The sequence below is a fragment of the Polypterus senegalus genome, chromosome 12, assembly GCF_016835505.1.
Source record: "Polypterus senegalus isolate Bchr_013 chromosome 12, ASM1683550v1, whole genome shotgun sequence".
In the NCBI taxonomy this organism is placed as follows: domain Eukaryota; kingdom Metazoa; phylum Chordata; class Cladistia; order Polypteriformes; family Polypteridae; genus Polypterus; species Polypterus senegalus.
This window is the reverse complement of record NC_053165.1, coordinates 160,264,993-160,285,520: the sequence shown is the minus strand read 5'-3', so window position 1 is coordinate 160,285,520 and position 20,528 is coordinate 160,264,993. Positions and strand designations below refer to the sequence as shown.

Below are 20,528 nucleotides of genomic sequence, written 5' to 3'. Positions count from 1 at the left end.
AGGCCATTTACATCCAAACAGCAGCTCTGGGAGGCCATTCTGACATCCAGCAAAGAAATTCAAGCAGAAAATCTCCAAAAACTCAAGTTCAATGGATGCAAGAATTGTGAAGCTGCTATCAAATAAGGGGTCCTATGTTAATATGTAACTTGACCTGTTAAGATGTTTTTGATTGAAATAGCTTTTTGATTTCAGTAAATATGACGACCTAATGCTGCAAATTCAACAAATGACCATTTTCAGTTCTTTACAACCTATACAATGTTTTTAAACTCTGTGTGTAATAATTTGGAACAGTGCATTTTAAGTTTTTTTTATTTTTGAAAAACATACCGTTGTCATTAGGAGGTTTGTTCAGTAACATTCGATTTATACTCTAATGGTTGCTGACTCAAAAATTATGCTGACTGCCACTTGCATCGACTATTTAGAAAAATCAGAGAAAAATATAATTTGCTAATAATTTGGAACACTGTGTAGTAACGATTATTACTGCGACCAGGCATTAAAGTTGTGCAGCGATTACATTTTTGCATGGGTGAAAGAGTGAGATAAAGGGGTATTGGATAACTTGTTTCCTTGAATAAAGTAATGTTTTAAAAAATGTATTGTGTGTGTTCTTTCCTTTTCCCTACAGTTGCACTTTGTTTAACCTTCATTGGGTAAAATATGCAAAAACAGAGGAGAGTAGGAATGGAGCAAAGACTCTTCGACAGCACTGTGTTTATCCTTGTTAACTGGGGAGTGTTCATTGTGCATTCTTTTCAAACAGAAGTGGAAGCTTCCAAAGTAAATGTGCTGTATTTTTGGATCATTTTTATTTCAGTTAATAATGGATCAGCAGGATGAACAGCTTGAACTGGTGTCTGGCAGTATTCGTGTTCTGAAAGATATGTCGGGGCGCATTGGAGACGAACTGGATGAGCAATCAGTGTGAGTTTTAAATGAGAATGATCTTTGTGAAGACTTCATGGCTGTTTACTTTCCCTATTATATAGCTCAAGGAATACTCCACCAAAAATGATACTTTATGTTACGTTATGTGGAGAGAAACATTTTTAATCTCATGTTTTCACAGAGGGCGGAGTGGTGGCTCTGAGGCAGGGATCTGCACTGGTAATCAGAAGGTTGCTGGTTCAAATCCCGTAAACACCCAAAGTGACTCTGCTCTGTTGCCCCTGAGCAAGGCCCATAACCCACAATTGCTTCGTCCTGGGTATGACGTTAATCTGCATCCAGCCCTGCAGGTAGGCCCTCCAACATGCAGGGAAAAACCTGGAGGTTGGTGGCAGACTTGGCACTCCAGCCACCATAAAAAACCATTCCATGTGAACAAGTGTGATGCTGAGGTGTCCCCCATTGCTTGGCTGCACTCGGGTTCTAATCTTGGGATCCTGAATTGATTTGTCATGTGGTGGGTGCGGCAATGCGCTGTATCAGCGTGGGCTCCTAACCTCTCCTCTCCTCGCCTCTTTCACAGAGAACAGAGATAACTCTTCTGATAGAATGGGAGTCAATGGTGTTCAACACTGCACAATGGGAAACAATATCAGAATGTTATTCATGTCATATAATCCACGTTACAAGTCATCCAGTAATATACTCCCAACATGCAAAACACATGCATATTGTGCTGAAATATTTTTAAATATAATAGATTCAGAAATTTATCACTTTCCGTGCACTTTGTGTTGTAGATTTCATTTTAAATAGACAATTGAGGCATTTTTGTTTATTAATATACACATTAACTCGTAATGACAAGGTGAAAACTTAGATCCAAGTCATTTTTAGCTGTAGTGTGAACGTTGCCTTTCTCCTAGATGAACGTAAAACTTTGAGATGAATTATGAAATGAGGTGCATTAAATGCAAAAGGCCCACAAACAATTACAGACTTCTTCTTGAATGTGATGTTTTTCAAGACAGTCATTTTTGGAATTCTCAAGCCTAAGGTCTATTGAATAAAGAATGACTTGATTTGTTTTGATTGATTGGTCTTATGCTTTCAAATGGAAGGTTCTTCTCTATGCACTTCCTATATTATTTATTAAACAAGGATTGTGCATAAAAAAATACTTTAGGAACTGCAAATGTTGACTGGTAACTTTTACATGTTATGCATTTCCTTAAATATTGACGTATTTAAGTTGCTTGACCCAAAATGCACTAGCCATGTGATAGTTGCAGGTAATTTCCTACTCTGAGCCGCTATTATCTAAATAAGAAAATAATGGACATGGAGTCTAAGGGCACATGACTGAAGAAAGTCAACTTTGTTTCAGGATGCTTGCAGACTTTTCTGAAGAAATGGACCAGACCAGCTCCCGAATGGATGGCGTGCTGAAGAAGCTGGAGAAAGTGTCCCACATGACAAGCAGTGAGAACTGTTGATTTAAGGGTAGCTTACTGAATGGCTTGGGTGGCTATAAGTGAGGAGGGTTTATTAGATAAAGCTTAAAGGTTGTTGAGTCCCATGTCACTGAAACCTCAAGGTAAGGATATGAGATTTAAGAGCATTTTCCGTAAGCTGTACAATCATTCACCTATTTATTTTCTAAAATGGTCTCTCTGTGTGGTTGTGTACAAGGAACAGAGGAGAGAACCCAGTATCAATCCTTAGGACCACCCTTTACTCACCTGGTGTATCTCTAACTTCTCTAGTCTCCAGGACGTGGTAGAATCTGCCTGAGAAGGTAGCATTCAAAACCATCTGAGAGCAGCCCCAGTGGCGCAGAGGTTTGATGGCAATGTTCTCTCATTTCAGTCTTCCACTATCATACTCGTGTAATTTTAAACTTACAAAGACAATGAAAACTAATTTTACATAGTGAAAAAAATGCGTTTGTTGTACACTATTGTGAAAGTTGAGAATAGTTTACGCCGCTTGAGACACATTTTGCTTTTTCCGAAGTCAAGGAGTAACTGTCATTAGTAAAGATTTTTTCTGGGTATTTTTTTTTTTTTAACAGCTTTTTAATTTTATCCAGTGTAATTGCCAATTTATTGAAAAACGTTTTTCTTTGCTTTCTTTTCAGGCCGTCGGCAGTGGTGTGCCATCATCGTCTTGGTAGTGATATTGGTGTTGGTGGTCATCTTGCTTTTCGCTCTTTGAAGAGCGTTTTAAGTGTCTCTGGTTGCAATGAAATTTCGCTGCAAGAAGTAATGAGGCTAAACCGTCTAAGAGAAATTGCTAATGAGTTCATCCTTCACGGGAGAAATTCTAGAGGAACCAAATCAGATAAGAAGACACTTAAGGGGAAGAAAAGTGATACTTTTTGTATCAGTTTTCACAAGTATTTTTATATTTATTGTTTTTGTAAAGACTGCATTTTAACATTGACATCTTACCTGTAGCATCTGGACGAAGAGGGCTTTAGGACTTGCCTCCCTAGCCACCTTGTAAATTTGCTGCTGCTGGCCAGTGGCAGATACACTGTGAGGAGTGGGGATGTTGCCTGTCCTCTGCTGCTTGGACTCGTTCAACAAGTGACCTTAGTTAGCAGATAACTGTACAAATTCTCCTGGTGGTTGCCCTCACACAATGGATGGGCCTGCCTATAAATGCAGAGTAACGAGTTGGCATATTCCGGTTTATGGGTGAGTGATTTGTGGAAGGAAGGGAGTTCCTTCAGAAGAACTAACTTTTAAAATACGGTACACATGTTCTGAGCTTCCTTGTAGTATAAAGATCATAAAATCACTCGGGACAGAAAGTATTGCAGGTGATCCTACACTATACGTATCTAATATCGTATCTAATATCATTAATAAAAGTTTTTGTTTTTTTTTAATATAGGAAAAAATATTTTATGTTCTGAATGTTAAGCTGCCAAAAATAAATATGGCTTTTCTAATATTTTTTTAATCATTTAATTTAGTTGTTTGGTGTTACACTCTCCAGCACTGGCCTGCTTGCTGCCTTGTATCAGCTTCCTGTTTACTAGTGAGGTGCTATATAGATATATAGAGATATATATACACACACACATACTTACCAATGTTTTGCAAGTTGTTAATTTTGTTTTAGACATATTTCATTTTCCTTCAGTATATGAGAGGGGACCTAAAATGCCTGGAATTGGCCAGTAGCACAAGACTAGGGTGTAGTTATTGAATATGCTGGTAGCTATCGTGTAACTACAACTGCGGTTAGCCACTGTGCCGAGTGGCATTATGCTGAGCTAATCAAATGTGCAGTTCCGGCATCTATTCTAGAATTGTGCAGGTGACTTTGCCAATTTTCCACCAAGGCAATGATTGTGTTTTTCGACATTGACGGACTTATTCATTTAAAGGTTTTTCCTGTGCACAGACTGTAATCCTTAGTAAGAGAGGTGTCCAAGAAACCCGATGGCCACAGTACATTGAAATGCTGAGGAGTGTACAGTATAAAGCGGGGGTGTCAAACTCCAGGCCTGGAGGGCCGCAGTGGCTGCAGGTTTTCATTCTGACCATTTTCCTAATTATTGACCAGTTTTCACTGCTAATTAACTCCTTTTCCCTTTGTTTTAATAGTCCTGTTTTTAAGGATTCAGTCCTCTGAATTGATTTGTTTCTTCATGAAATGGCAGCCAAACAGAAATGAGATGTGAAACGAGCCAACAGATGAGCAGCTAAACTGGGATTTCAAACTCCAGCCAATCTAATAATGAGAAGCTGATTCTTGATGTTAATTAAACAGGTTAATTAATTCCATTGCTTGTTGCTGCTCTCATTCTGCAACAGCAGACATTTCCAAAACTGTTTGATTTTCTGTTCGTCAAACATTTTGGTGACCTGAGAGATCAGCCTTACTGAGACCTTCACTTTTCTTTATTTTCAGATATTGTGTGACGGGCACAGGTGAGCTGATCATGTGGCAGCTTGTTTTGTGTCTCATTATTGTTTGGCTGCTAATTAAAGAAAAAGAGACAACTAAGGGGCCTGAGTCAAGTTAATTAGAACTAAAGCAAAAAGTTAATTAGCAGCAAAAACTGGTTACTAATGAAGAAGATGGTTAGAATGAAAACCTGCAGCCACTGCGGCCCTCCAGGCTTGGAGTTCGACACCTGTGGTATAAAGCATTAGGGGGAAAAAAAATAACCTGCCAATAAGATGAGCACCTAAACCGCTTTTTGCACCATGGCAGTGCGCTTACACACATTGCATTATCTGTCAAGGAGATTTTGATCAAAAGCAATGTGGTTGCTGCTTTGCTCCCTGTGACTTCTTTTTGTACCTGAAATTAAAATTGAAACTGAAGGGATGGAAGATTTACTACCATTGAAGTAGTACAGGAAAAAATGGCAGAGGCTGTACACACGATAACAAAAGAGGAGAAACAGAGGGACAACAGTATCTCATCTCGGAGAGAGCATTTTGAAGTTTGACTAGAAGCAAACTGCTGTAAGTTTTTTATAATAGGTTTTTAAAAAAAACAACTTTGTGAATTTCTGGATCCCCCATGTACATTATTCCCTCATTTCTTCACATGTATGATGCCTTCAGAAAGTCCTCAGACACCTTTTAGTTTTTTTTTCACATTTTATGTTGGAGTCTTGTGCTAAAATCATTTTAAAATGCTTTTTCCCATGATCAAGCAACCTTCAATACCCCAGGATACCAAAGGGAAATTTTAGAGATCGATGCAAATTGATTTAATTGTTAAGATGTCGAGAGTCCACGTGTGGTCAGTTTGATTGCTTGGACCGATTTGTAAAGGCACACACCTTTCTAGAGAAGTTGCCCCAATTGAGCAAAAACCAGGAAAGGAGGATGAAGGAATATCCTGTAGAGCTTTGAGGACAGGTCTTTGTTGTTGAGGCACAGATTTGAGGAAGGCTACAAGAAAAGTGTTTGCAGTGTTGGAAGTTCCCAATAACGTAGTGACCTCGGCCAAACTGAGCAGTCGTGGGAAATGGTATCCAAGAACCTGATGGTCCTTTTGACTGAGATCCAGAGAACATGTGAAGATGGGAGAAGCTTCCAGAAGGACAACTGTCGCACAACACTCCACTCATCTGGACTTTATGACAGAGTGACCAGATGGAAGAATCTCCTCAACAAAAGACACATGGAAGAATGCTTGGAGCATGCAAAAAGGTACCTACCTAAAGAACTTTTTTCTCATGTTCTAAGAGATTGTGTGGTCTGAAGCCAAGGCGTGACTTGAGGTCGAGTCTGTGAATGTCTTTGAGGGGTCCAGCCAGAGCCTGGTCTTGGACCCAATTGAACATTCCAGAAGTTTGTGTCAGTTTTTTGCAGGAAGTGTTTCTTGGTTGTCTTCGCTTACGCTTTCTTTCAGTGTTCCAAGTTAGAGCCTGTCTTGTGGTGTTGGTGCATGGCTTTCTTGGGGTGTCACCAAGTCTCCCCCACTTCTATAAGGTTCTGCCACAGCTCTGCTTTGCTGATGGTCACCAGCGAGTGAATCTGCAGAGTACTGCGTAGGCGGTAATTGATGCAGGTCTGGGATTCCCTTTGAATGGCCGCTGTTCTTCTCTGCTCTATGTAACGGCACAGACTTGTTGTCTGTATTGAATAAACAAACCTCAGATAGATAAAACTATTTGTCCCCTGGGGTGCAATTTAGCATGGGGGCTCAGCCAAGCACCCTGATGTTCTTAAGTAGGAACAATGCTGTGCTCGCCTTACTGATCTGTGTCTCTGGACATCTGCATCTGTTCTGCTTTGTCTGCCCAGGTAGTTGAAAGGAGTCCACATCTTCTAGGGTTTCTCCCTGGTGATGCGCATTTTGGTCCCTTGTACACTTTTTCAGTCCACAAAAAGATTGGTGCTCTTTGGTACAAACGGAGAGTGTAATGACTGTGTTTACTGCTAGAAAACGTATTGCTGAAGGTCGAAACTACCACAGTGACCGCAGTCACACCCTCTTTAAACATGTGCCTGGGGAAAGCTGTGCAGTACACTCAGTCAAATAAAAGTATCACCAAAGTGCAGATACTTATTGAGTTACCTTTGTATTCAGTTCCCATACGGAGCTACAGGTAGTTTCAAACTCGGTTCAAATTGTGTTAAATACAGTTTTTAATTTCATTGTAGTTACTGTAAGCTGTGTACAATGACTAGGAGTAGGCTCCCTCACTATGTTCATTGTGAAGACACTCCGCATCGTTTTTTTCCGTCGGTGATTTACACACATTAACTGCAAGGCGAGCATTTTCCCTTTCAGATGCTGATTATTGTTTTCCAGGTGAAAAGGAACAGCAGCCGTCTTAAAGTGGTGTGTGGACTCGTCGGTAGTCAGCAAGTTAACTGTGTGTGTGTGTGTGTGTAACAAATTGTGGGCCTTTGTCACATTTCACAAAAGGGAAAGCTGCGGTAGTGTTTTTTTTTTATTTATTTAGACAGATATCTCGGAAGTTCCGTTATTGTTTTGGATAACTGGAAAAGAACATTTACCATTGACTGTGCCTCCTGGAAGAAACATCGTGAGTGGTCTCCTCTAGACTTTCTCTTATACTTAGGTATGGGGATGGATATTTGAGAAGTAAACTGCACGACAATGATTTTATTTTTATATTATGTACATTAAAGAACCATCAACATCAAATCAAATTAGCAATATATTGAACAATTCTTCTAAAAGTAAAGATGAATAAAACAGACTCTTCAGCTGCATGAAGTACCACGTCCGGCTAGCAGAAATCAACCAAAAGTTGATAGAAATCTACATTTTGTACCCAATATTTGTATGCAAAATTTGGTTGACCAAAGAAAGCGTACCAAGATATCATGTTTACAGACCCACAGACATACAGTGCACCCGGAAAGTATTCACAGCACATCACTTTTTCCACATTATGTTACAGCCTTATTCCCAAATTGATTTTTTTCCTCAGAATTCTACACACAACACCCCATAATGACAAAGTGAAAAAAGTTTACTTGGAGGTTTTTGCAAATGTATTAAAAATAAAAAAACAGAAGTCCCATGTACTATTCCCAGCCTTTGCCATGAAGCTCCAAATTGAGTTCCGGTGCATCATGTTTCCCCTGATCATCCTTGAGATGTTTAATTGGAGTCCACCTGTGGTCAATTCAGATGATTGGGCATGATTTAGAAAGGCACACACCTGTCTATAGAAGGTCCCACAGTTGACAGTTCATGTCAGATCACAAACCAAGCATGAAGTCAAAGGAATTTTCTGTAGGCCTCCGAGACAGGATTGTCTCGAGGCACAAATCTGGGGAAGGTTACAGAAAAAATTCTGCTGCTTTGAAGGTTCAATGAGCACAGTGGCCTCCATCATCCATAAGTGGAAGAAGTTTGAAACCACCAGGACTCTTCCTAGAGCTGGCTGGCCATCCAAACTGAGCGATCGGGGGAGAAGGGCCTTAGTCAGGGAGGTGACCAAGAACCCAATGGTCACTCTGTCAGAGCTCCAGAGGTCCTCTGTTGAGAGTGGAGAACCTTCCAGAAGGACAACCATCTCTGCAGCAATCCACCATTGAGGCCTGTATGGTAGAGTGGCCAGGTGGAAGCCACTCCTTAGTAAAAGGCACATGGCAGCCCACCTGGAGTTTGCCAAAAGGCACCTGAAGGACTCTCGGACCATGAGAAACAAAATTCTCTGGTCTGATGAGACAAAGACTGAACTCTTTGGTGTGAATGCCAGGCGTCACGTTCGGAGGAAACCAGGCACCGCTCATCCCAGGCCAATACCATCCATACGGTGAGGCATGGTGGTGGCAGCATCATGCTGTGGGGGGCAGGAACTGGGAGACTAGTCAGGATAAAGGGAACGATGACTGCAGCAATGTATAGAGACATCCTGGATGAAAACCTGCTCCAGAGCGCTCTTGACCTCAGACTGGGGCAACGGTTCATCTTTCAGCAGGACAACGACCCTAAGCACACAGCCAAGATATCAAAGGAGTGGCTTCAGGACAACTCTGGGAATGTCCTTGAGTGGCCCAGACTTGAATCTGATTGAACATCTTTGGAGAGATCTTAAAATGGCTGTGCACCGACGCTTCCCTTCCAACCTGATGGAGCTTGAGAGGTGCTGCAAAGAGGAATGGGCAAAACTGGCCATGGATAGGTGTGCCAAGCTTGTGCCATCATATTCAAAAAGACTTGAGGCTGGAATTGCTACCAAAGGTGCATCGAAAAAGTATTGAGCAAAGGCGGTGAATACTTATGGACATGTGATTTCTCAGTTGTTTTATTTTTAATAAATCTCCAAAAACCTCAAGTAAAATTTTTTTCACGTTGTCATTATGGGGTGTTGTGTGTAGAATTCTGAGGAAAAAAATGAATTTAATCAATTTTGGAATAAGGCTGTAACATAAAATGTGGAAAAAGTGATGTGCTGTGAATACTTTCTGGATGCACTGTAATTCCAAAAATGGTATTTTTGGACTCCGGTCTAAAACGTTGAGATTCATAAAAATCTCGGTCGAATTTTTGGACAATTACAATACTTTCCCTATACTTTGTATACGAGAAAGTAAAATCTATGGACATTTGAAAAAGGCCCATTGACCAAAGCTGTAAGTGCATCTACAGCATGAAATAGACATCGCGATTGTCATACGTATTCATACATTACTTCTAAGAACATTACCTTAGTTTTGTGGGTATGACATTGTCTCCAGTTCTGACAGCTCATCGGGACAGCTTAGCTACTAGCTAAACAAACCAGCCCGATGGAGTGAATGGTCCACTCTCATTTAATGTGTTTCAGTCTTTGCTTCTCCAGATGCTCCCGCGTTGTCCGCGCTGTATATTTCAGGTCATTTCTCTTACTTTAAGGTAAACCATCGCTCCACTGTAAAGGGGTTATGCACTCTAGAGGTTTTTCTCCAAGGACCTCTTGGCAGTTGGCCTCATTCATCTTTCCCTCAATTCTGTTGAATGTCCCTGTCCCAACACCCTCATAGCTTGATACTTTCACCTTAGGTATTTGGTAGATAGTGAGTGGTGCCTGCTCCTCTCCGGACGCAGTGCTTTCAGTTAAGATCTTTGCCATTTTTGTCTCGTCAGACTAGAGAATCTTTTTCCTCCTGCTCTCGGAGTCCTTTAAAGTGTCATTAAAGCCTTTTCCTCAAGAGTGGCATCCATCCAGCCACTGTGCCGTAAATACCTGCTTGATGGAGCGTTGTTAAGGTGCACATCCTTCCAACAGATACTTGCATATCAGCAGAGGACTTCTGAAGCTCGGTTAGAGTGAACATTGGGTTCTCTGTCACTTCCCCTACCAAGACTCTTCTTGCTTGGTTACTCAGTGTGGCCTGATAGCCAACTCTTAGAAGAGTTCTTGTGGTTCCTGCCTTCTTCCATTTCACAATTCTTTGACGGTATTGTGCTCTTGGGAACATACAAATGGTTGTACCCCCTTGCCCTGATCTGTACCTCGCCACAGTTTGTTTTGTGGAGGTCTAAAGAGACGTCCTTGAGCTTCATGGCTTGGTTTTTATCCTAACATACCATGTGAGTTGTGGAGCCTTCTGCACACAGGTACACATGTGCCTTTCTAAACAATGATCATTCACTTGAATTTGCCGCAGGTGGACTCCAGTCCAGTTCTAGCTGCATCTCAAGGAGAAGTAAAGCAGACAGGATGCCCTTAAGCACAATTTGTAGTGCCACAGCAAAGGTATGAAGACGAAAGGAGAGAGTTCAGATTTTGCACACCTTTCTGATAACGTGGTTTATCTTTGTCATCATGGGTCACGGGGTGTAGCTTGACGGGCCCATCAAATATCCATTTAAAATGAAACCTAAAACAAAGTGAAGGAGGTCTCGATATTTTATGAATCCACTGTAGACCTGCTTCACAGGCAACATTTGCATTGAGCTCAATAGTACCCTCTACTGTAGAGACCAAACATGACGTATCTGGCGTCAGACATACTTACTTACTTTACTTACCCAGTAAAGAGTGTCATGTAAAGGAGTAGATAATGTTGCTGTGATACAATAAACCAATCTGTGTCTAATGAGGAGTTTTGTCCCTTTTGCTAGACAATCCTGGAAACAAACGAACTTTCTAAGCATTTCTCATGGCAGAGCTTGGAGAGTGAGACAGTGTAACAGTGAGGAAAAAAAAAAAATAAGAATATACAACTATGAGGAAAAACAACCAGCAGGACACAATTTGAGGTAAGGAAGGCAGAAGTTTAATGGTCAGGTAGTTTTACTCATTTATTTTGCAGTTTGTTACCATGTTATACGAGGGACGTTCAAAATGTTTTTGCATTTTTGTATTTTCGTTTGAAACGGTGAAGGCGGGATGAGTAGTAATAATTGGTTGTGGCTCAGCATGTCATGTGACTAGTTCTGTCTGCCAAGCCGGCTGCCCTTGCAGTTTCGTATAAAAGTTATCACCCTGGCCTGAAGATGGCTGCAAAACCAAAGAGGAACGGTGTTCTGTCATACGCTTTTTTGTGGGCCGGAAGCACAAATTCATCTCCGAGCTTGTGCTCAGTATGGGAATCAGGTTCTCTCTGGCATAGTGTTGTTTATGAGGGGGCTGAAATGTTCCAAAATGGCCGTACTAGTGTGACGGATGCAGAAAGCGCTCCAGACGTCCAGCTCTTCAGTCCACGAGCACAAGGAATGAAGAACGAACCCTGGAACTGATTTGCGAAAACAGAAGAATTTTTTACTGATGGCATTAAAAACTTGGTATGACGCTGGGAAAATTACAAAGCAAAGGAAGGTGACAGTCTAGAAAGGTGATGTCATTTGTTTTGAAATTCTTAATAGAGTTAAAAAAAAAAAAAAAGTGTGGAAACCTTATGAACATCCCTCGTATTTTGATCAGCACATGCATGTTAGAATTCCACTGGACTACTATAATAAGTAGAAATGGTATATATGGCATATGAATGAACAGTATCTGATCAGCAGGTTGTGTGTATACAGTACGTGTAATGCTTTTAAGTACAGTTGAGGCCAAACGTTTCAATCCACCTCAGCTAAAGAATTTCAAGCTCCATGTCTTCCGTGTTGAATCCGTTTGACTATAAACTCGATTTCCATAACTGGTGATGTCAAAATGGGGATCCCCTGCTGAATGTGTATACACAGAAATGGAGTCTCTCACTTTTATGGTACTTTCATTTTAATGGAGAGAGACAGAACATAAACCAAAAACCTACAACAAAAAAACACATTACATAAAAATTATAAATTGATTTGCATCATAAGTTGAGATCAGGAGTATCTGAAATTGATTGACTGATTGAGTGTAATCTGTGTGCCATGTGGGCACACCGCCAATGTGTGGGAGCCAGAATTCTGGCTGGGTTGTAGGGGATCAAATCCTTATTTCACTCCATGACCTGCAAATCAATTTATAATTTTTATGTAATGTGTTTTTTTTTTCTGAACTTTTGGTTGATATTCTGTCTCCATTAAAATGAAACTACCATCACAGTTAAGAGACTATTCATTTCTTAGAAATTCAGCAGGGGATCAAATACTTATTCCCCCACACTGTAATCGCTATGGAACAGATTGATTTCAGCCTTTATTTACTAGGTCAGATAAGTTTCCATACACCAAGTTGAATGTCTGTTTAAACAGCCTGGAAGTTTCCAGAAATTTATGCCAAGACCCCCCGAGGGAGGAAAAAAAAAATGAGGACCTCAACCGGTCTCATTCCTCCTTTGGTGTGATTTTCAAATCACTGAAGGTACCACAAACTTCACTGACCACAGTGACTGGCGCCATTCAGGAAAGACACACAAACCGACTCCCTGGGATGAACAAACTTTGTTGCAAAAGGTTCAACTGAACTCCAAGCCAACAACAACCACCACCAGAGGAGGAGTGGGGGGTCGCGGGTGCCAAAGTTATCTACCTTCACCATTGAGAGAGTCCTTCAGCACCAAGGCCTGAACAGGTCTCGTATGCAAGGAAGAAGCCCCCAATTCCAAGCCTGGTTTAAAAAAAAAAAAAAATGGAATATTCTGTGGTCCAATGAAAGAAAAATGAAACTATTTGGCCATAATGTTCACTGCGAAGTATGGAAGAAGGGTGAGGCTTTTAGGCCAATAACCACCAGCCCAGCTGTGAAACATGGAGGTGGCAGCATTATATTATGGGGCTAAAGGGCCCGTCAGAAAAGAAATGCAATAAATGCCATCTTGAGCTGGGAGGATAATCAAGAAATTCTGAAGCAACAGCCAGAAAGTTCAAACCTGGTTTGACGTTTTGGTTTCCAGAAAGATGCTAGGCAGACCTCCAAAGTCGTCACAAAATGGTTTAAAGACAACGCTCTGAAGTGGCCATCAAAGCCTCGACCTGAATCCCAAAAAAAAAAGTGTCCAGGCAAGGAAACCATCTTACACCAGTCTTGTAAGGATGGATGGGGGTATCGTGAGAAGTTTCTGGAAGGCGACCCTTAAACGTTTGATTCAAGTGAAGCGAATAAAATTCAAGACCACCAAACATGAACAAAGTGTATGGGAACTAAAAATCTGACCTAGTGAATAAATGCTGAGATACAGTCGCAGAAATAAGTCTTCAACCTCCTCCATATTTTTCTCTTTCAACATATTTCCAGTTTATAGGGTGGTCCAGATCTAATTATGCAATTTTCATTACGCTATAACTTAAGTTTATTACATAGAAAATCACCCAAAAAATCCCAGGCCATCGAGAAGTGTGCAAATTGACAACATGAAGAATCGTCTTCACGCCGAACTGGAATCGTCCCTGCATAAATCAGTCATCCTGTAGGTATGTACATGAAATGTAGACCCGACATTGGTATTAACTCAATATGCTGACACAGCCAAAGAACTATTCTGTGCAATAAAGTATTGAACACAGTAAGAAAAACTCACTAAAGCAGCAAATTCCACTAATGTGTCCTCTTACTTTTGCTAATAAGAATCAGCTGGGTTGGTACGTGGTGGTCGGTTAGAACTCTTTAAAAAAGGGTTACCCACCTCTGAACGCAAGTTAACAAATCACTTGTTGCACCAAGAGGTCACACTAGTAGCATCTCATGAAGGGTTGTCAAACTTTTATTGAACATCTGGACGAGGCTGCCAATGGGTTTTGGACGTCCCGCACTATTTGCTTCCAGCGGGTTTGATCTTGTGCTATCGCCTTGGCCTCCCGTTATGCAGAATCAATATCATTTCAGGTTGTCCCTCAACTTGACGCGCCCAGGTTTTCTTAGGCCCATTTCGTTGTAACTTCCAGGTTTTTGGGCGGTTTTCATCCATTCTTCACACCTGGCCAAACCAGCGTAGTCTTTTTATTCCAAATTTCCTCTGCTATACTGGGTTATTGGAGGCATCTGATCCTTATTGTTTCATTTTGTAGGCGGTCTTTGAGCGAGATTCTGAGAATTTCCCACAGCCATCACATCAGTAATGTTAATGAGTAGAAGTAAAGACCTTTTTAAATAAGTTTGTTGAGCAATATAGCAATGGCTCCGGTTACCAATGGATTTCTCGACTCCTACATGTTCCACATACGCACCACTGAAGCCATTATACATAAGTGGAAGAGACAATACTCCATCGTCTTCCAGCCATGCACAAGAGCTCCTAGTAAAATGTTTGACCAGGTAGTCTGAAAGTTAGAAGAGCAGCGCACAGGCCAAGAAAGACTTGAAAAAACCTCCAGAAAGACCTGGAAGCTCTGAGAAAACAGGAATTGCTCTCCACCCCCACAGTCTCTATGCACCATCACCCAGGAAGATCCCATTACTGGGAGGAGGTTGGCAGCAATGCCCTGATACAGCACATTGCCATACCCACCAAATGACAAACCACCTCAAGATCCCAAATTAGGACCCAAGCACAGCCAGTAGTTTGAATGGAATGGAACCAGTGGGAGGTTTTTAACTGTGGCTGGAGTGCCAATCCTGCCACCAACTCCTGAGTTTTCCCTGTAAGTTGGAGGACCTGCTTGTAGGGCATGCAGTTTAACGTCAAACCCAGAATGGAGCAATTGCAGGTTAAGGGCCCAACGGAGTGGAATCATTTATGGGATTTGAACTGGCAACCTTTCGATTGCCAGCCACCATTTTTGGAGAAAAGGCCTCTAGACTACTAGGAAAACGTTGTGTGGTCAGACGAGACAAAAATCAAATATTTTGGCAACAACATGACACGTCGCATTTAGAGGATAAATGGTGCATATGACCCTAAAACTACCTTACCTACCGCAAAACTCAGGTTCAAGCATCATGGCATGGGGTGCTTTCTCTTCTCATTTTTTGTCAGTAGATTCCAAATTATCAAAAGGAAGATGAATGGAGTCCCGTACCATAAATGTTTTCAGAAGTTACATGTTGCTATTCACCAAGGTAATAAGGGTTAGATGCGGGTGAACCTTCCAGTATGACGACGATTCTAAACCTACTGCAATGGAGACCCTAAAGTGGCTCCAGAGGAAGAAAATTAAGGTGCTGGTATGGCCCAGTTGATCACTAGACAAACCATAAGGAACAAGGTTTCTGAATTAAAATAAAGGGGACATGTATTTAAAACTGAAGCCAGAAAGCACCTTTATTATGCCAAGAGTTATGGGACTCTGTGACACACAACCGAGACATGGAGCTGAAGCAGAGACCTTAAGAACCGTTAAGGATCTGTTTGAGATATTGGGGCAGCTCAGCTATTAGCTAAAGAAACGGGCTTGATGGACTGAATGGTCTCCTTTCATTTGTCAAATTTCTTATGCTCTTAAACCTCTTTTTTTCTTGCCACCCAATCTTGCCCTTCTTAAGTGTCTTCAAGACCAAACCGGCACCGAATGTTATAGCGGAGCAATGCCAATAGCTTAATCATCCTGCAGTGACACACCATGACATACTTTGCAAACCATAAGCGACCCATTCATTAAATATAACGACGACTCATAACTCGGCAAGACCCAAAGACGTCAACTCAAGACCCAGAGTTTAAGAAACACGTCTATAGAGCAGTTGTGGAGGAACTGAAGATCAAGATTCACCAGCGGACAAACTGTCTATGCAGAAGAATGGGCCAAAATCCTACCTGAACCCTGTGAGAGATTTGTGTCTTCATACAGGAAAGAGTCTTGAAGCGGTCACTGCAGAGGCTCCTCCACAGAGGCCATGAGCACGTTCAATAGTTTCTTCGTGTCATTCCACTTTATTGCACATACCTTTATGGATTGGGATTTTACGATTTCTTTGGCTGTGTCATTTTATTGTGTTAATACCGATATCCTCCCTAAATTTTGGGTGCAAATATTAAATCGGTTTAATTAGAAAAATGTTGACGTGCTCAATATTTGTTTCCCCCTCCCCACAGTAAATCTCTTTGCAATTACTGGGACATTACAACTTATGGTCATAATGTCGATGTTCTTATTGATTGAACACCAGGAATGTCCGGTAACTTGACACGAGTAGAGTTCTCAGACATGGAGTTTAAAAGTCTTTGGATCAAAACATTTGGCATCAACTGTACACCAACTGCAGTGACCTATTAATTAAATGTCATGGCTGCCGTCACTTGCATTAATTAAGTGTCACCGCAACTGAATCATAGAAAATTAAAACAAGCTGAGACTTTAAAATTTGTAATTTTATGAAATCATACACAGCCACAAAAAGTAAAATGTAAGATTTACCGTTCTTCGTTAAAAAAGCACAAGTTCAGCCTTAACGTTTGTTACAAATGTTTATTAAGATATTCAGATTTTTTTTTTTTTATACAGTAGTTAATGTGCAATTATCTTTATTATTGGGTCACAGTTAGGAATTCACAAAGTTATTGGCACTTTGAACACAGAATAAACACTGGCATTACGGGATTTCACAGCGGGGTCCTCAACATCAGTAGACGCTACTGCATTGGTTTTAAGCAAATCTGGATTAATACCTCATGCTGTGAGTGCACAACTAACAATCAAACTTCATTAGTGCTTCTATGTATAATATACAGTATATATAGTGAAAGTGTTGCTAACCACAGCCGTACCAGAAATCGTGAAGCGTCTCTTTCATCGGCGAAAGGCCAAACTCGTTTTCCGGCTTTTTGTGATCTGCATGCCCGACAGACGGTTAACAAGGAGTGCATTCGAGATGGAAACCAGAAAGTACATCGAGGGTCATGGAGCTCGGGAACGGATTATCGAGACGTGCAGCTAGAGCAGACGTGGTAAAAACGTTTAATGAGACACCGGGACAATTTAGCGGTTATGTTATAAAAATTACTCCTCTCTCATTGTAAAACTGTACTACATAAAACAGTATGAGCTCGGCTATAAAGCGCCAAATGACAGATTTTTTTTTTTTTACTATATCAGTTTTGCTATTAAAAGCCAAATACTGTAATTGTTACCAAATTTCTTTTTTCCCCATAAAGTCACACCGTTTTGAGAAGATGAACAGAATCCAAATCAACATTTCACATTTCCCTTAATTAAAAAACTGAAAAAAGACAATCATTCCGTGAATACTGTTAAAATTTTGTCAGTGCGGGAATTTAATGAAATTTCACTGAGCATAAAAACAAACACCTTAGCGACGACAAATTGGAAGAAATGAAAGACTTTTTTTTTTTGCCGCCAAGATTGAAATGGTGTGCAGGTCACTAGGAGAGCAGGCCATCGGAGTTTCTGTCCCCCGCCTTCTCGTTTCTGGTACGCGTGGTCTCTAAAAACAGCGGTTAATAAGTCTGGATAAAGTCTACAGGTGCTGGCAGCGAATGCATATAATTCAGCACAGGAACATACAGAATTTGTACAAACTGCAGTGCCAAGCGTGCAGAGTGGAGGCCGAGCCTCCCCTCCACGTCAGTGAAGCAAACCCAGGTGGTGCTACCAGTCCAGACCGCCGCGAGGCCTGTCCATCCAGCCGTCTCCCCCTCTCCCATCTCTCCGCATCTCACTCTTGTGGGGGAGCGCAAGCAAAATTAAAAAGATATATATATATATATATATATATATATATGAAAAAAAAGCACTTCACATCCTGTCCTACAAGCCCAGACGCTGATCTGCCTGGGTCTCGACCATACTGGCAGGGCAGGGCAACCTGTCTTGTTCATGCTGCTTCCTCCAGTGCCTGCCTGGGGACGCGGTTGGTTAAAACGGGGGGGGGAAAAAAAATCGAATCGCTCCATGAATAAAAGCTGTGCGCACATCCTGAAGGTGCTATTCCTGCTGGGAGTGTGACACAAACAGACAAACAAACCAAGGCGTTCAATTACTACCAAGACGCACACACACACACACAAAAAAAAAAATATCCAAATTTCAATACATACACAGTTCTGAAAAGCGTCCATAGTTTTTTTTTTTTTTTCATTTTGTTAAAAATATTAAAAAAAAAAACAAACTTATTTACAAGCCTCTCTTTCATCGATATCCCAACTGCCCACTTCAGGATGACAAGGCCTCTGATCAGAGTGCAGTTTCCAGGGTCTTCTGGCACATTAGACACCACAACAGCTGATCGCAGCCTTTCAAGGTACATTCACAGCGAGGTGGAAGACATCGGCTCAGCGTGCGTTCCCGGACCTTCAGACTTCCTGCCATCCTTAACGGACATTAAAGCTACCTGAGGCTAACGGCCTTCTTGCCTCCAAACCAGCACATTCAGTCTGCCAGTTTCACTGGGTGCATCGACTTTGATTGAGCAATCCCTGTGATTTCTGGCCATTTTACACCCGTCGAGGATTTTTATTATCACCTCTTTGGTCACTCAGCCAGTCCTAAAGCTGCAAGCTGGTATCTGCTGTGGGTAGAGGAGGCCACAATCCTCAACTGAACAACACAGAATTTCCAAAATGTTATCCAGCTACCGATTTTAATTACCAAAAGAAGGGGAAAAAAAAAAGCTTGGTTTTCCCTTGTAAAGAAAGTTTTGGATATCAATTAAAAGAAGTATTAAAATACAAACTAGGTGACGTTTGGTTCTACTGCATACAAATATGTCATATTTAGGATCATCTCAGAATTGAGCAAATGCAGATTAAGTTTAGAGAGAGAGACAGAGAAAGAGGGAGGAAAAAAAAGGTTCAACGCCATAAATTTCGAGAAGTATCCAACTGCAGTCAGGACAGCTTTAGGCCTCTGACAGAACCAAGCACTTCAGACACTATGAGGCCCGAAACCTCCTTGTATTCATGTGAGGAACACGATGACATTTATTTTTACCTCTTGTATACCTGCACAATTAAATAATTGACTAACTGGATTCGGTAGACGTTTTTAATGCGATGTGTTGCTTTATCTAGAAAATTGATTCATTTAAGTTTTTCACGCAAAAATGTTATGTTGACTTATGGAAAAATAACTATATATATATATATATATATATATATATATATATATATATATATACACACACACATACATACATACACAGTACAGGCCAAAAGTTTGGACCCACCTCGTCATTCAATGTGTTTTCTTTATTTTCATGACCATTTACATTGGTAGATTCTCACTGAAGGCATCAAAACTCTGAATGAACACATGTGGAGTTACGTACTTAACAAAAAAAGGTGAAATAACTGAAAACATGTTTTATATTCTAGTTTCTTCAAAATAGCCACCCTTTGCACACTCTTGGCATTCTCTCGATGAGCTTCAACAGGTAGTCACCTGAACTGGTTTTCACTTCACAGGTGTGCCTTTTCAGGGTTATTTAGTGGAATTTCTTGCTTAATCAATGGCGTTGGGACCAGCAGTTGTGTTATGCAGAAGTCAGGTTAGTTGGACGATCATTTATTTTTCAACAGGACAATGACCCCAAACACACCTCCAGGCTGTGCAAGGGCTATTTGACCAAGAAGGAGAGTGATGGAGTGCTGGAAATGGTCATGAAAATAAAGAAAACACATTGAATGAGGAGGTGTGTCCAAACTTTTGGCCTGTACTGTGTATATGTGTGTATATATATATATATATATATATATATACATACACACACACAAGGCGAGACACAAAAATAACCAGACTGGGCTTTCCTGAAAAACCAGCTGTAGGTCGGCCGAACATGAATCATAGAACTATATCCCCTCCTACACATCCTCTCAAACTGCCGACCGGCTCAGTATATCCTGTGAATAGCCCAGAGAGTATTTGCACAACAATCGCTACACGAGTTGCCACTATAATGTTGAGTGAAAGAAAAAAAAAAAATAGAACAGCGAATCGATAACAAACTCCTTGCGAACTTGAACAAAACAGCAACGGAAACTTATGGAATGATAAAAACTGTAGTACGGTGATGTTTGTCTCGCACACAAGTTTCTGAGTGGCACAAACGTTTCAAGGAAGGGCAAGAAAATGTGGAAGACGTTCAACCCCCAAGGTCACCCCACGCTCGTCTCGGAAGGAGGAAAACATCAAAACAGTGAATCAGATTGTTCGAAATGATCGTACAGCTTTTTCCCATAAAGCAGTTTTTGACTGACAAAAACATTCCCGTTATCCTCCCTATTCGTCCGATTTAGCCGATTTTTACTTGTTCCCAAAAATCAAAAGTGACCTGAAGGGTCTTCAATGGATGAAGTGAAGTCAGAAACGGCAAACCTGTTGAAGAGCCTCAAGCAAGAAGACTTCCAGGTCTGTTT

The 20,528-nt window shown here is 41.0% G+C and overlaps 1 protein-coding gene and 1 long non-coding RNA gene across 4 annotated transcripts in view; both read left to right on the top strand.

The window, feature by feature from the left end:
* The first annotated feature begins 795 nt into the window (after nt 1-795).
* On the top strand, nt 796-3,860 carry LOC120540056 (syntaxin-10-like). The gene is made up of 3 exons (XM_039770519.1): nt 796-933; nt 2,285-2,379; nt 3,038-3,860. The coding sequence occupies exons 1-3, from the start codon at nt 833-835 to the stop codon at nt 3,112-3,114; spliced, it is 273 nt and encodes a 90-aa protein (XP_039626453.1). The 5' UTR covers nt 796-832; the 3' UTR covers nt 3,115-3,860.
* Nucleotides 3,861-5,031: 1,171 nt separating this feature from the next.
* Nucleotides 5,032-20,528, top strand: part of LOC120540055 — a 62,116-nt gene continuing 46,619 nt past the window's right edge. For 2 of the 3 annotated variants that reach the window (XR_005635746.1, XR_005635748.1), the window contains exon 1: nt 9,384-11,106. This is a non-coding gene — a long non-coding RNA (uncharacterized LOC120540055). Of the gene's footprint in view, nt 6,084-9,383; nt 11,107-20,528 lie in introns of those variants that run through there. The other variant, XR_005635747.1, reaches the window with a different exon arrangement.